Raw genomic sequence first — 16,350 nt, 5'->3', positions numbered from 1 at the left:
TATATATATATATATATATATATAGGGAGAGAGAGAGAGTGGGAGAAGTACCAGACAGAAAGAGAGAGATGGACTGTGTGAGAGAGAGGCTGTATCAGCTGTAGGAAAATTAAAAAAGCATTTTGAAAAAAGCAGTTTTCTTGGAAGAAAGGAAAGATCATCATTCAACATCACGCTTTCCTAAAAAAAGCTCAGCATGAGTGTTCACCTGCCGCAGGTCTGAGTGTGTGTGTGTGTGTGTGTGTGTGTGTGTGTGTGTGTGTGTGTGTGTGCGTGTGCATGTGAAGGAAGAGATTAGCTGTGTAATGTGGCTATGCTAACACACCATCCAAAGGTACAAACATTAGGAGCTATTAATAACAGCCCACTGCAGAGCAAAGGAATACCTCTCTCTCTGTTACCATGGCATCCGGAGCTGATGACATCACAGAGCAGCATGTGGAGATGAAAGCAAGGGGATTCTAGAGAGAGAGAAAGAGAGAGAGAGAGAGAGAGAGAGAGAGAGAGAGAGAGGCACCATAAGGAAGAAAGAGAGACATAAAGATAAGAGAGAGTTAAAGAAAGAAGAAGGAAGAAACAAAGAAAGAAAGGAAAAAATTGTGGAGGAGAAGGGAGGGCAAAAGAAAAGAGAAAGAGAGAGAGAAAGATGGGGCATCTGTACCTCTATATTATTGTTTGTTCATCTACATGTTTATTAATCTATATTATCATAACATTTGAAAATATGTTTATATAGATGTATCTATAGATACAGCTGTATTCAAAACTTTGAACACCTCTAGTCAAATTACATGTTTTGTTGATTCTCCACATGAAAATAAGTTAACACACCCTCTACAGAGAACATACTGGCGCTATTCTATACATTTTAGTGTGCAATTTCTATTTATATGCTGAGATTAACATATGAGGGAAAAAAATAAACATACAATATAAAATGTGCCATGACATTTGCACAGGCCACATTTTATGTTTTAATTTTTCCCGGCAATATGTTAATTGTGCATTAAAATGAGCAGAAGTGTGTTCTCTGTAGAGGATGTGTCAACTTAAATTTTCACTTAGAAAATCAACAAAACATGTAATTTGACAAAGGGTGCCCAAATTTGTGCATATGATGGTAAATAATCATATAGATGTTTATATAGATACATCCACTGCAACACTAACAGTATATATTTATGGGTGCATTAGTCAGTGACAGTGGAAGCATTATTGTCTCAATAGTCCAAAGTGCCATTGATTGAGCGGATCAATACTGATTACAGTTAACTGAGTCAGTGGGGAACAAATGGAAAGGCTAATGCGTGTTGTCCTCCACATTTGGTTAAAGAGCACAGTAAACCCCTCTGCATCACATTTAGAGACACTACAGCAGCCCACAACAGATTTACAGTCAACAAACACCTCGTGTTAATGTAGAAGCATGTCCGTTTTTGTTTCATCACCCATCACTCTAGTGCCAAACTGAAGAAGCAGACACCAAACATCAAACACTGGCTGACCGACTACATTCAAGGTAAAAGGGGGTGGGGGCAAGGGGGCTCTGTAAATTCACATTTTCACTGAAATATCAATTAAATGAATACAACTAACTCGTATTTCAGCTTTTTGATGATGAGCAGCGTGAAAGCAGGAAACAGAACTGTGATATTTCACTTAAGGCCAGTATGTTATTAGTTGCCCACCGGTTGTTATTTATGAGAGTCACTAGCTCTTTAAGTGAAGAGCTCCATCACAGCAGACAGAAGCAGAGGTTAAATGTGATATAATTAAAATGCTCCAAGACAAATTAGACTCATACCGTGAGTCAAGCAGTGTTCAGGTCACTAAACCTAACTGCAGATTTGGCCTTTAAAACAGTTGGCTTGTCACCTCCACTGTATTTCTAATAGGAAATGCTCTCTCTCTCTCTCCTCTCTCTCTCTCTCTCTCTGTGTGTTTCTTCTGTTGTTCTTACAGTCTCCCTTCCTCTTTCTCTTTCTACCTCTCTCTCTTTTCTCTTTCTTCTCTGTCTCTGTCTGTCTGTCCCTCTGTCTCCTTTTCTTTCTTTCCGTCTCTCTTTCTCTCACTATCTTTTTGTTTGTTTTTCCTGTCTTTTCTCTCTCTTCTTTTTCTTGTCTCTGCCTTTTTTCTCACTGCCTCCCTTCCTTTCTTTTCTTTCTCTTTCTACCTCTTTCTCTTTTCTTTCTTCTGTTTCTCTCTTCCTATCTCTCACTGTCTGTTTTTGTCTCTCTACCTCTTTCTGTATCTTTCTCTCTTCCCCTTTGTTCTCTCTCTCCCCCACTTTCATTTTCTTTCTCTCCTTCTTTTTTCTTTCTCTCCTTCTCTCATTATCTTATTTCTCCCTTTTTCCTTCTCTCCTTTTCTCTTTCCTTTCTTACTCTCTTCTTTCTCACTTCCTCTCCTCTCTCTCTCTCTCTCTCTCTCTCTCTCTCTCTCTCTCTCTCTCGTAGGTGGACAGTCTGTGTTTATGTGCATAAGGATGTAGGAATTTGCTGCGTGGAAAAGAGGAAAAATGAAGGACGTCTTGAAGATACAAGCAGTATTTTTAGAAATTAATGGAAAGATGATAGAGAGAAAATAAAGAAATGATACAAACCCTTTGGAGAAGATGAGACTGGACTTTGTTTGTTTGTTAGATCCAGAGACACAGAACAATAGCGCTTTTATTGGTGTGTCATCACTGTGTGTTGTGGGGGTGGAGGGGGGCTTCAGTGTTATCAGTGTTGTGGCACTGCTGTATGTGTTGTTTGCATTTAACACTCTTAGCTATTTATTATAAAAAACATCAAATGTGCCAGACATGTTTCTTCACTTATCCAACACACACACACACACACACACACACACACACACACACACACACACACACACACACACACAGTCATATTCACATAACCAGCTGATATGAATGGTATTATACCGTCTCTTGTTTATGCTTGGTGTTTTGCAAATATTAAAGCAGAACAAAGACTGTTGTGCACACAATTACCACAATCTGACCACAAATCAAGCATTTTCCAGTTTGGTAAAGCACTACCCTAAAAATATACGTTCTCATACCAGACATGAGTTTGATTGTACAGTCACGCCTCACTGTCAGTGAAACCGTTGGCAGATTTGACCACGCAGCCTTGATGAATAAGGGCCCTTGTCTCTAAATATAGTCGTCCTGTTCTGGCCAATTTCCTCAGTCTATTCATAACTCCATTGTTAGCAAGAGTGCTAAGCCTCTGTCCATTAGCAAGCCATGTGAGAATAAGCTGATCAGCTTTAGGAACTTCCTATTCACACAGTTCCAGTCCTTCAGTTTGTGCCAGTGTTTCCCAATTCGGCTCTAGCAGTCCTCCCGCCCTGATCATTGTAGTGTTTTCCTGCTTCAAGGCATCTGAATCAACTCATTACCAACTACTAAAAGTGGTTAAAGTAACCTAAACAGCAAAAACAAGGCAAACTTAGAAAAACTAAGATCTTAAATGGGCAAAAAGGAAAAATTCTAAAGCTTAAATATCAAAATTTATTAGCGAACTTAAAGCTTCAGCACAAAGTGGTTTAAAAACACTATAGACTTTTAGGATTGAAATGTCAGCTAGGCTTTCTTCATGCTGTGTACCCACACTTAGAAAAAATACAGTAAATTACTGGCTACAAGTTGCATAATTTTCCCACTAATTCACTGAACTAAGAATAAATCACAGTAAAATAGTAACATTATACTGTGACTTCACAGCCACTCGGACCACAAGATTACTTTGATGTAGCTGAATTCTGCTGTGCGCTTATAATAAATAAAAAGCTGAAATTACAATACAGTAATCTCCTGTACTTTTACATATCTGTAAAAGTATAGCTACACATTAGCCTGTAATTCATGTCAAATGTATTCATAAAAAAGAATTTTAAAACAATATATCAATGAACACAATTTTTCATAATGTTTGAAAAAAAGCATTAACAAATAAAGCATTAACATTCACGACACCACTTCAGTGTCATATCCCATAAAGTTGTGCGGTACGACACATTAGATACATTAAATATATGTGTATGTATGTTAGATTATAGGCTTGCTGTAAAACTGGCAGGATAAAGGCCCATGAAAGACAAGGTGGTTGCAAATGCTTTTTATTAGCAAAATAAGGGACATGAGTGTACAAATGTTTCCAAATGTTTTCACACAGAGTGAACACACAGACAGTGGTGGCAGTTATAATCCTCAACATTATCATCATCTTCACTTGAAAGCCTTTGCAGGTCCTTTAGCAGTATCTGTATGCATGTGCGTGAGTGTGTGAGATGGCGGCTAGCTGTGGCCACTGGGATGGAGATGTGCACATACGCACACAGACGCACACATACACACACACACACACACACACACACACACACACACACACACACACTCCTCAAATCTCTCAGCGTCTGTCAGTAACACACTCCTTCTGAAGCACCATGGGCTCTCCTTTTTCTCGTTTTGTTGCCATGGAGACATGGAGCTTGGGACCATCTCTCAGTTTCCAACATGAGACACACACACAAGAATATACACTTCATATATTTTCACATACACACACACACAAATCCACTCTATCCAGTCTTTTCTTTGCACCATCATATACACTTACAGTCATACACACTCACATACAGTTATACATGCACATACAATCAAACACACAGTCATATACACTCACAGTTATACACACATACAGTCATACACACTCACATACAGTCAAACACTCAATTATATACACTTACATAGTCATACACACATATACAGCCATTTGTACTCACAGTTATACACACAGTCAAACACACAAACACACTCGCACAGTCATACACACTCACAGTCAAACACACTCACATACAAACACATTTAGTTATACACTTTTATACACTCACACACAGTCGTATTGACTTACACACAGTCATGCACACTTGCATAGTCATACACACATATACATTCAACTACAGTCATACACAATTTCATACACACATTCAGTCATATAGACACACATACAGTCATTTGCACTCATACACACAGTAATACACACACATGCAGTCATACACTCACAGATAAGTCTACACACTCACATACAGTCATACACACTCTCGTACAGTCATACACCCTCTCCTAAAGCTCTTATATAAGGGCCGGTCCAAACAGCATTTTACAGGCTTCAAATACTCGTAGGTATTTCTGATCGAGTATTCCAAAACTCAAAATCCCCCTTAAAAACAATAACATTTACGTTTCACTATTAAACATAATTTAGAATATCTTCATTACTGCTGTTCAGAATATATTCAGTAGATGTCAATGATGTTTTAATAGTCTGCTGTATGTTCCTAGGATAGAATCTACGATTGTAGCCCTCTCGTTCAAAGACAGCTTCAATGACTCTGGCGTTTATGAGTCACGTATCTAGATGCTAAGGGTGTAATAAATTAGAATAATCATTTCATTTATTACCATCATGGTTTTAGTTTTGTTTTAGTTCATTATTACTATTATCATATCCTATCAAGTGGATAGTTTGCCGTTCTTTGTCATGGAAAGCAGCTATAAAGGCAATACACAGGCCTAGTTTAGCTCAGTCATAGCTGAGCTTCAGAGAGCGGAGCGGAGGACTGAGGGCACTTCGGAGCTACAAGCTGGTCTGAATGTGAGGAGAACCACCCTGGATGCGGCTCTTGCAATCATATGAAATTTGATAGTACTAAACTCAGCTGTGGTGTCAGCACAGTACTTGGATAAGTATCGCTAACTTGCTTTGCCTCCCTGGTGCACCAGCCTCTTATCACAAATCTAGCACTGAGCATTTTTCTTATATAATTATTCTTATCCCACAGGTGCGATTTCTGAGGCATCTTTGCTCTTATAGCTTCAGCAGCTATGTGGAAGGTGGTGCAGTTTGTTGTGCTGAGGCAAAGTGATGTGGATAACTGACATATATTTATAATGCATTCAACTTAAACAGGCTGTAATTAATATATTTTTCATATAATAAAAATAACTTCTATTTTTTTTTAAAAAAAAGAAGAAGCTTCCAGATACCAAATAAAGAACCGAATACCAACAATGACAAATGAGTACTTGAGTAGTCAAATTATAGGCCAGCCCTATCTGATAGACATACACACACTCATACACACTCATATACACACCACCAGTCAAAAGTTTGGATATACCTACTCATAAAACTGGTTTCTCTTTCTTTTTAATTATTTTTTGCATTTTAGAAAAATATTGAAGACATAAAAATGAGAAATAGTTATGAAATAGTTCCTATTGAACAAGTTCAGGCAGAAATATTGTCCATCTAACAAACAGGGTTATGTAGACCCCACCCTTTGTCGTTACGATACCAATGATTGGCTGAAATGCGTTGATGAGAACAAACTTTCCACTCATTAACTTTTAACAGGAAACACACAGTAATTAGGATGATATAATCATTGTGGCTCCAACTCTATTTTCCAACTCTAAATGTCACCTGAGTAATGAACGAAAACTATAAAAATATTGTTTAAAATGATTTTAAAAAATCATACATAGAAATCAATTTGAATATTTATCTTAATGACTTAAAGACTTTTAAGCATAAGCCTGTAGATTAAAATGTCTTTAGAAAAACTGAAAATCATACAATCATACATAGGTGTGTTCAAACTTTTAACTAGTCGTGTACTCATACACGCTCTTATACACTCATATACAGTCATTCACACTTATATATGCTCATACACACTTTTATGTAGAGAAGGATTTGCGTTGTAGTACGCAGTGGGATTTTTTACATGTGGGACATTGGTAGATATTCAGCAAGCAAAAATTCAAGCATGAGACAAACACTGCAGAAACACATGCCAAGGCACAAAACCCAACAAACTGCACAGATTAAAAACACCCTCCTCTCCTTTCTTAATATCCACCAGGACAGGGGACAAAAACATTTCCAGCAAAAGTGAACCTTGTTCAAAAAAGGAAAGTAGGATTAAATGCAGGTCCTTTGGTCCAAAAAAAAAAAAAAATTGTGGTGAAAAACATAACATGGCTGCGACAGCAACAGTTGTACAAACATCTGATGATTTTCTTTTTTTTTCTTTTTTTTTAAAGGTGCTACTGTTTAAAATGTCCCGAGACAGAAGCATAAATAAAGTGGACAAACGAGACCCAATGTACAGCACTGGTCCAGGAGAATTGCTCTCCAAACACAAGTTCAGAACCGTAGTCCAACGTTAATACACATCAAAATGGACAAATTCTGCACCTACACAGAGAGAGAGAGAGAGAGAGAGAGAGAGAGAGAGAGAGAGAGAGAGAGAGAGAGAGAGGGTATTATACATATATTCCAACTTTCAATGGAATGGAATTTTGCAGCACTTCTATTGGTCCATTCATCATGAAATTCTGAAACACTGTAAGGGGAGACAGCGATTTGAAATTATGTCAGAAAATTACAAATTACAAAAATGGAGATATACATTTTATCAGTGATACAAATTATCTATGTCTTTTGCTATTCTTTTTACATGTAATTAGGTTATACTTCACATAAAGTAATAATCAATTACACATTTGAATAATGAATTTCATTCACATTTGACTCACAATCTGTATGTACAGGTTTCAAGAAAAGGAAAGAGGTTGAGAAAAGAAAATGAGAGAAGAGAAGAGAAGAGAAGAGAAGAGACGAGGAGGAATTAAGAAAACAGAAAGGGAAATGAGGAAAGAAGATAACAGAAATGAAGAAAGTACAAGAGAAAATAAGGAGAAAATGAAGAAAAAGAAGTGAAAAGACGATAAATTTTAAAAGAGAAGAGAACAGAGTGAAAAAATGAGAAGAAAAAGGGATGGAGAAAAAAACAAGATAACAGAAGAGAAAAAAAGAATTCAGGAGACAAAAAGATAAGAGAAATGAGAGAAGAAGAGAGTTCATTACGGCCTCATTGATATTCAGTTCAGCTCTCAGAGGGAAAACAGAACGGTGCTCAACTACTCTCACTAATCCCACTTACATCTGAACAACATGTCTTCATTTAAATAACAATGCAGCGCATGCTTCTCTCTTACACACACACACACACACACACACACACACACACACAAAACAAATACACACATACACACACACTCATAGCTACTGTACAGCAAATGCAATGTGACTTTTTTATTTAACGTGGGTGGAAATCTAAAGTGGTAAATAGATGAAAACAAAAATAAAATAACATCCATTTTTGCTATATAATTTATCTGAGCTAAAGCTTGCACACATATATACACACACTTAGATTACTAGCATTGATTGCTACTCACTAAGGAATAAGCGTATATGATGCGACCCAAATGGATCCTTATTTTCATTTTAGCAGTATTAGGTACGCTGTCCATTTTCCTCATAGAGTCTGACCGAGAGTCGAGTCTCAAGTTTCTGAGGTGCAAGTACGAGTGGAGTCTGGAGTCTCTGAGGTACAAGTCAGAATGTGAGTCCAAGTGGAGACGAGTCAAGTCTCGTGTCTTTGAGGTGCAAGACCGAGTTAAGTCTCGAGGCTCTGACGTGCGATTCTGTGTGGAATCTTGAGTAGTTGAAATGTGAGTCCGAGTGGAATCTTGAGTCTCTGCGGTCAGAGTGGAGCCTCGAGTCTCTGAGGGGTGTCCAGGTACAGTCTTGCATCCCTGGGGTTTGAGTCAGAGTTGAGTCTCGAGTCTCTGAGGTGTGAGTCTGAGTCAAGTCTTGAGTCTCTGACGAGTGATTTCGAGTGGAGTCTCAAGTGTCTGGGATCCGAGTGGGAGTCTCTGATGTGCAAGTTCAGGTGCAGCCTCAAGTCTACTCGAGTCAGAGTGGAGTCTTGAGTCTCTGAGGTATGAATCTGGTCAAGTCTTAAGTCTTTGATGTGTGATATCAAGTAAAGTCTTGAGTTTTTGAGGCACAAGCCTAAGAGGACTCTCAGGTTTCTAAGGTCTGACTCTGAATGGAGTCTCTGATGTGTGAGTTTGAGTAGAGTCTCGAGTATCTAAGGTACGAGTCTGAGTTGAGTCTCAAGTCTCTGGTGTCTACGTCCAAGTGGAGTCTTGAGTCTCTGAGGTCAAAGTTCAAGTGGAGACTCCAGCCTCTGAGGTGCAAGTCCGAGTGGAGTCTCGAGTCTGGTGTCTTTAAGGTGCAAGTGGAGTTTTGAGTCTGAGTTGAGTTTCAAGTCTCTAGTGTCCAAGTCCAAGCAGAGTCTCAGGTTTCTAAGGTGCAAGTCTGAGTGGAGTCTCAAGTCGAGTCTCGTGTTGTTAAGGTGCAAGCGGAGGCTTGAGTCTAGTCTTGAGTCTTTGGAGTCCAAGTTGAGTCTCTGAAGTGTGTGTCGAGCCTCTAGGCACTGGGACACTGGGGTCAGAGTGGAGCCTCGAGTCTCTGATGTGCGTGTCCAGGTACAGTCTTGCGTCCCTGGGGTTTGAGTCAGAGTTGAGTCTCGAGTCTCCGAGGTGTGAGTCTGAGTCAAGTCTTGAGTCTCTGACGAGTGATTTCGAGTGGAGTCTCAAGTGTCTGGGATCCGAGTGGGATTCGGCAGTCTCTGATGTGCAAGTTCAGGTGCAGTCTCAAGTCTACTTGAGTCAGAGTGGAGTCTTGAGTCTCTGAGGTATGAATCTGGTCAAGTCTTAAGTCTTTGATGTGTGATATCAAGTGAAGTCTTAAGTTTTTGAGGCGCAAGCCTAAAAGGACTCTCAGGTTTCTGAGGTCTGACTCTGAATGGAGTCTCTGATGTGTGAGTTTGAGTAGAGTCTCGAGTATCTAAGGTACGAGTCTGAGTTGAGTCTCAAGTCTCTGGTGTCCATGTCCAAGCGGAGTCTTAAGTCTCTGAGGTCAAATTTCAAGCGGAGACTCCAGCCTCTGAGGTGCAAGTCCAAGTGGAGTCTCGAGTCTGGTGTCTTTAAGGTGCAAGTGGAGTTTTGAGTCTGAGTTGAGTTTCAAGTCTCTAGTGTCCAAGTCCAAGCAGAGTCTCGGGTTTCTGAGGTGCATGTTTGAGTGGAGTCTCAAGTCGAGTCTCGTGTCGTTAAGGTGCAAGCGGAGGCTTGAGTCTAGTCTTGAGTCTTTGGAGTCCAAGTTGAGTCTCCGAAGTGTGTGTCGAGCCTCTAGGCACTGGGACACTGGGGTCAGAGTCTGAGTGGAGTTTCGAGTCGAGTCGAGTTTCACGTCACTGTGGCTTAGTTTTGTCTCTTTAGAGGAAAACACTTCCCAAAAGCATCCCACTATTAAAAACCTGGCAGGTTTTGACCTGGCTTCAAATAATGTTGTAGCCAGTTGTAAAGAAATGTGATCTATAATAATCTTCAGCTACAACAGCTAGTGAACTAGCTAGCTAGCATACTTGCTATCCAAACTATGTTAGCCAAACATTTCATGTTGCTTTCCGTCTTCAAGCACTTCATTTAAGAACTACATTCGTTTTGTCTTTCAGACTGAAGGTTTATCTATGAAGAAAGGCTTTATTATTTGAAGCTGTGTCAAAAAACACGAAACAGTAACTGTAGATTACTGTAGTCATGGACCATGAAATAAAGGTGTAGTCTAATCAAGGTTTATACCATTTTTACAGCTATTTAGTAAACTATATAGTTCCCCCCTCTATAGCAGAACACTAATGAGACAGTGGAGATCCATTTTGGTCACAGTTTTTCATGGTTCGTTGAATTGTCTCCTAAAGATTCATAATCAAATTGTTGTGATTCACACAGACACACATATCCACACTTTCTCACACACACCGTCTCACCAGACTCCAAAGAGTGTCTAGAAGAGTCCGCAGTCTTTCAGGTTGTTTTTGATGATGACATCAGTGACAGCATCGAAGACGAACTGTACGTTTTTGGTGTCGGTGGCGCAGGTGAAGTGTGTGTAAATCTCTTTCGTGTCTTTACGCTTGTTCAGGTCCTCAAACTGACACTGGATATACGCAGCCGCCTCTTCATATGTATTGGAGCCTGTCGGGCACAAAGTCATTTTACCACTTAAAATGAGCTAAAGACATAGTGGGTCAATATCTATTAATTTATTTATGCAGAATTTAGCTTTGTAATAAAGGCAATAAAAGCCAAAAACCTAATTTACACAAATTACACTATTGACTGCTACTGGTATTAACAAAAATGGACAAAAGTGCAAGCAAAATTCAAGTTTAGTGAACTTCATGAGTCTGGTACAGTTTAAACCTGCTGCCAGGGACAAATCAGTCATGTCCCTGTTTGTAACAATGTAATGATCAGTTTCAGTGTGTAGAACATGACCTTCCTGTGTGATACTATGTTCTCTCTCACTGTATAAAAGATACACAAAGTCTCCTTTCTGTTGGATGAACGGTATTTTTTCCAGTGAAGCTCTTTCAGAGCCCAGTTCAGACAGGTAAAAGCTTGTTTTGTTTCATCAGAGTAACATGAAGGCATTACTTGTGTGATTTATTGCCCTCTTAATGTTTTTTCTTGTTCAGAAAGGTAGTTTGTGAAACAGCCTAAATAAAAAATTGACTGTTTTTTTTCTTAAATCACATTCTTTACACTTCAAATAAACACAACAGCATTAACTGTGTCACTAACAGAAAAGAGTTAATAGGACAGCAGAAATCAACTTTTTTTCAGCTTTATGGAATGCAGCAGAGAAAAATCTTGTTTTGCTTTGTAGAATATAATTTATGTATTAGCATAAGTCTAGTTATTAGCAGTAAATTAGGAAATATTTTGTAATAACCTTCAGAATATGTTTATAGTTCAAGAATGCAGGCATTGTAGAAGCTGGAATTTTTAGCTCTGAATGTAAAGAAAAGCTGATTTTGAGAAAAAAATATTTCCAAACTGCATTACCAAGTGAGATATCAAAAACATGCACTATTTCTTTGAATGCTGTTGTTAGTGAAAGGGAAACAGGCATATTTGAATATCCTAATTAGAATCTCTGGGAAACAAGCTTTTCAGTGATATACAGTGCCATGAAAAAAGAACCTTCCCAATTTCTTCTATTTTTTCTTCTATATTTGTCACACTTGAATGTTTCAGATCATCAAACTACTTTTAATATTAGAGAACGATAATCCAGGTAAACAAGAAATGCTATTTTTAAATGATGATTTCATTTATTAAAGGAAAAATGCTGTTCAACCCTACCTGGCCCTATGTGAAAAAGTAAATGCCCCCTTAGCTACTAAATCAACCAGTTAACCAAATTCAATTGACTGTTGGGTTAATTTTCAATAGCCACACCCCAGACATAATTACTGCCAGACCTGTTGAATCTAAACATCACTTAAATAGAACCTGTCTTGCAATGTGAAGCAGACTAGAAGATGATGCCACATTCTAAAGAGATTCAAATACAGATGTGAAACAAAGTCACTGAAATCTACCAGTCTGGAAAGAGTTACAAAGGCTCTGGGTCTCCAGTGACCCACAGTGAGAGCCATTATCCACAAATGGAGAAAACGTGGATCAGTGGTGAACTTTCCCAGGAGTGGCCGGCCTACCAAAATTTAACCAAGAGCGCATCAACGACTCATCGGGGAGGGCACAATAGAACCCAGGCGAATATCTTAAGAACTGCAGGCTTCACTTACCTCAGTTAAGGTTAATGTACAGGATTCCACAATAAGAAAGACACTGGGAAAAAATGGCATTCATCATACAGTTGCAAGACGCAAACCACTGCTGACCAAAAAGAAAACAAAGGCTCATCTTGCATTTGCCAAAAAACATCTAGATGACCCTCAAGACTTTTGGGATAATATTCTGTGGACTGAGTCAAAGGTGGAACTTTTTGGAGGACTAACACCGCATTTCACCATAAAAACATCATACCAACAGTCAAACGTGGTGGTAGTGTGATGGTCTGGGGCTGCTTTGCTTCTGCAGATCTTGGACGACTTCTCACAACTGCTGGAACCATGAATTCTGCTCTCTATCAGACAATCCTGAAGGAGATTCCTCATCCATCAGTTTGCGACCTAAAGCTCAAGTTGGGTTATGCAGCAGGACAATGATTCAAAGCAAGTCCACCTCTGAAGGGCTTAAAAGAAACAATATTAACGTTTTGGAGTGGCCGAGTCAAAGTCCTGACTTGAATCCCACTGAGATGCTGTGGTGAGACCTTAAATGGGCAGTCTAAGCTTGAAAACCCTCCAATGTAGCTGAATTAAAACAATTCTGCCAAGAAGCGTGGACCAAAATTACTTTTTCACATGGGTGATATAAGTTTTGAATAAATCTTTAGCTTCAGTAAATGGAATCATCATTTAAAAGCTGCATGTTGTGTTTACTTGTGTTGTTGTTATCTTATATTAAAATTATTTGGATGATCTGAAACATTTCTATGTGACAAATTAGCAAAAATAGAAGACACCAGGTGAGAGGCAAATACTTTTACACAGCACTGTATGACAAGAAGTGGTTGAGTCAAGTGTGGCATGGCTAAGTCTTCATTACAGTTGATTTTTTGGACAATACATATTTCTGCATAAGTAACAAACATTTTATAACAAACAACAATGATTACAAGACATGTTATTGATGACTTTTATCCATAAAACTGAACAAATGGAACCAAAATCATAAGTTTTGCCTGTAGTGTCATGCCATAAAACAAAAAAAGTTATCTGCTGGTGCAATAACACAGTACACGCTAAGACACATAAGACACTAGAACTGACTATGACTCAAAACAAGTAAAAATGTCTAGAAATTTAAAAGTTAAATATTCTTATAACATCCTTACAACAATGTCAGGATGAGAATATAAGACATACTGACCAGATCTAAGATGATTTCACTTGCCAATCATTTTTTTGCAATGGATCTGATGTAGTGAAAGAAAGTGTTGTTACCAGCGTATTCTGGGTAGCAGATGGTGAGCGGACTCTTCTTAATTTTCTCCTCAAACAGATCCTTCTTGTTCAGAAACAGAATGATGGAGGTGTCTGTGAACCACTTGTTGTTGCAGATGCTGTCAAACAGTTTCATACTCTCATGCATCCGGTTCTATGGAGAGAGAGAGAGAGAGAGAGAGAGAGAGAAAGTTATATATTGAGTTGGCTGAAACAGATCACTTGGCAACATTCTAGAAAAAATAATAATGATAAAGTAATATAATACATTATATACAATACATATATAATATAATATATTGGACACCATTCTAAGTCAGTTTTTAGTCAATAACAGCCCCACAGCTTGCAAATGTTTTTGAAGCCAGCTATAAGAGTTTCTGTTCTTGTTTTAGAAATTTTCTTCTAGGAATTTAGGACCTTTTTTGTTAGGAATTTAGTACGATTCTACTTCTGTTGTATTATTGGTCCATCTTGCATGCACAGCATGTTCAGGATCTACCCACAGACTTTAAATGATGTTCAAGTTAAAGGATTATGAAGGCCATTCCAAAAGCTTTGGCTTGTGTTTCTTGACGTTTTGGATTTTGAGGTATGTTGTGGATCATCGTCCTGTTGTAGAGGCCAGCCTCTTTTCATCTTCACTTTCCTGACTGTCTCATTTGCTCTCAGAATTTGCTGATATTCAGTGGAATTCATTCTTCCATCTACCAATGCAATGTTTCCTGTGCCACTGGCACCAACATGGCCCTAAAGCATAAAACATCCACCCCACTGCTTAACAGCTGGCAAGGTTTCTTTTCATCAAATGCTGCTTTCTTTCTTCTCCAAACATACCTTTGGTGATTGTGGCCAAAAATTCAATTTTTACTTCAAGCTCCTGGCTTATCTAGATGTTTATTACATATTTAAGTCATCAACTTTTGTGATGAGGAAACACATATAATTTCCTTCTGATAACTCTTTCATGCAGATCATGTTTGTGCAAACAATGCTGCATAGTAGAATGGGGCAACACCACTCCTGCATCAGCTAAAGCTTTCTGCAGGTCCTTTGCTGTTATATGGGGGTTTTGCTTTGCCTTTCTGCACATTTAGAAATTTGGGGTGGTGGAAATGAAACAATGCAAGCATACATGCTAATAACGTTAGCATTAGATACATAGAGAGCGAGCATTACCATAGCAAACTCTTTACAAGGTGACAACTCTAGCAATAGTAATAACAACCATTACTTGCTGCTCTAAAATTGTTTTCAGAAGGTCTGTGACGTGTCTCAATGAATGTGTGTTCTGATTTCTTTTATTACTTCGAGTCTTATATTGGGTTTGGGGATGGCATCACTGCTTTCCTATACAAGAGGGGGGGACAGGTCCCACTCATCACCCTTCCAGATTACACCCAAGGACAAAGAGTCGCCTGTACCAGTTTTTTTTTCATCGCCACTACCCTGCACAGCTTAGTCTATCACCTGACCTAACACACGTTCTCCAGCTCATATCAAGCTCTTCATGAGCTGGATCAAATGTGTTGGGGTTAGAAAATACCTGAAACTATGGCAGTGGCTGCCCAGGACTGAATTTGGGAGCCACAGGCTCTTACCATCTCCTCATCTTCAGCCAGCACCAGGTCATAGTCACTCAGAGCCACGCAGAAGATGATGGCTGTCACACCCTCAAAACAGTGGATCCACTTCTTCCTCTCTGATCTTTGACCTCCAACATCGAACATCCTGTAGAAAGATCACTGTAACATCAACCCCTTAAACTGTATTGTTCTGTTATTAGTCTTAAGGCTTATTTTAGTAACTACTAGAAATTATGATCAATTGCTATCAAATATTATCACTATTAATTAACCCCTTACCAATCCAGGCTTATTATTCAGTAGTTACAGGGACTTTGATGCAAACTAATGGAGCTATTCTTAGGTTATAGACGTGTGTAATAAGTAAGGGGTTAACTGTTTGTTTGTATGTGTTTGTAAGACATTTGAAAATTTGCTATTCACTCAACATACAAACCACAACAAAATGAATCACAAACATCAGACTATTTGTTCAGTTTAAAATGATAACTACACTCACCCTCTACTTTATTAGAAACACCTACATTTTGCTTCAACTCACCGGCCACTTTATTAGAAACATCTACCTTATAGGTCCAATATATTATTATTGAGACTGTAGCTCATCTGTTGGTGCACAGCTTATCAGCCCCCTTCTACCCCATTCATCGTTAGTCAGTTTCTGACCACAGGGCTGCTGTTGTCCAGATATTATTTGGGTGGTGGGTCATTCTCAACTCAGCATTGACACTGACATGGTAGTGGTCATGGTAGTGTGTGTGGTGCTGTTAAGAGTGACAGTGAGAGTGATAATCAGACACAATGGTGCTGTTGGGTTGTTAAACACATCAGTAAACCACTGGATTGTTATTATAAACAAGTTTACCAACAGACGGGTTACAGTCTCTAACTGTGCAGCAGCAAGGTGGAGCTA

The 16,350-nt window shown here is 38.8% G+C and overlaps 1 protein-coding gene across 1 annotated transcript in view; it reads right to left on the bottom strand.

The window, feature by feature from the left end:
• Positions 1-4,112: 4,112 nt before the first annotated feature.
• Positions 4,113-16,350, bottom strand: part of gnai1 (guanine nucleotide binding protein (G protein), alpha inhibiting activity polypeptide 1) — a 37,526-nt gene continuing 25,288 nt past the window's right edge. Inside the window, exons 6-9 of the mRNA XM_036577225.1 lie at positions 15,453-15,582; positions 13,852-14,005; positions 10,762-10,969; positions 4,113-7,274 (exon numbers count right to left, since the gene is read on the bottom strand). Coding sequence (XP_036433118.1) covers positions 10,779-10,969; positions 13,852-14,005; positions 15,453-15,582 — 475 coding nt within the window. The 3' untranslated portion in view covers positions 4,113-7,274; positions 10,762-10,778. The remainder of the gene's footprint in view (positions 7,275-10,761; positions 10,970-13,851; positions 14,006-15,452; positions 15,583-16,350) is intronic.

The sequence above is a fragment of the Colossoma macropomum genome, unplaced genomic scaffold (assembly GCF_904425465.1).
Source record: "Colossoma macropomum unplaced genomic scaffold, Colossoma_macropomum, whole genome shotgun sequence".
Taxonomy (NCBI): Eukaryota; Metazoa; Chordata; class Actinopteri; order Characiformes; family Serrasalmidae; genus Colossoma; species Colossoma macropomum.
This window is presented reverse-complemented; position numbering and strand designations above follow the sequence as displayed.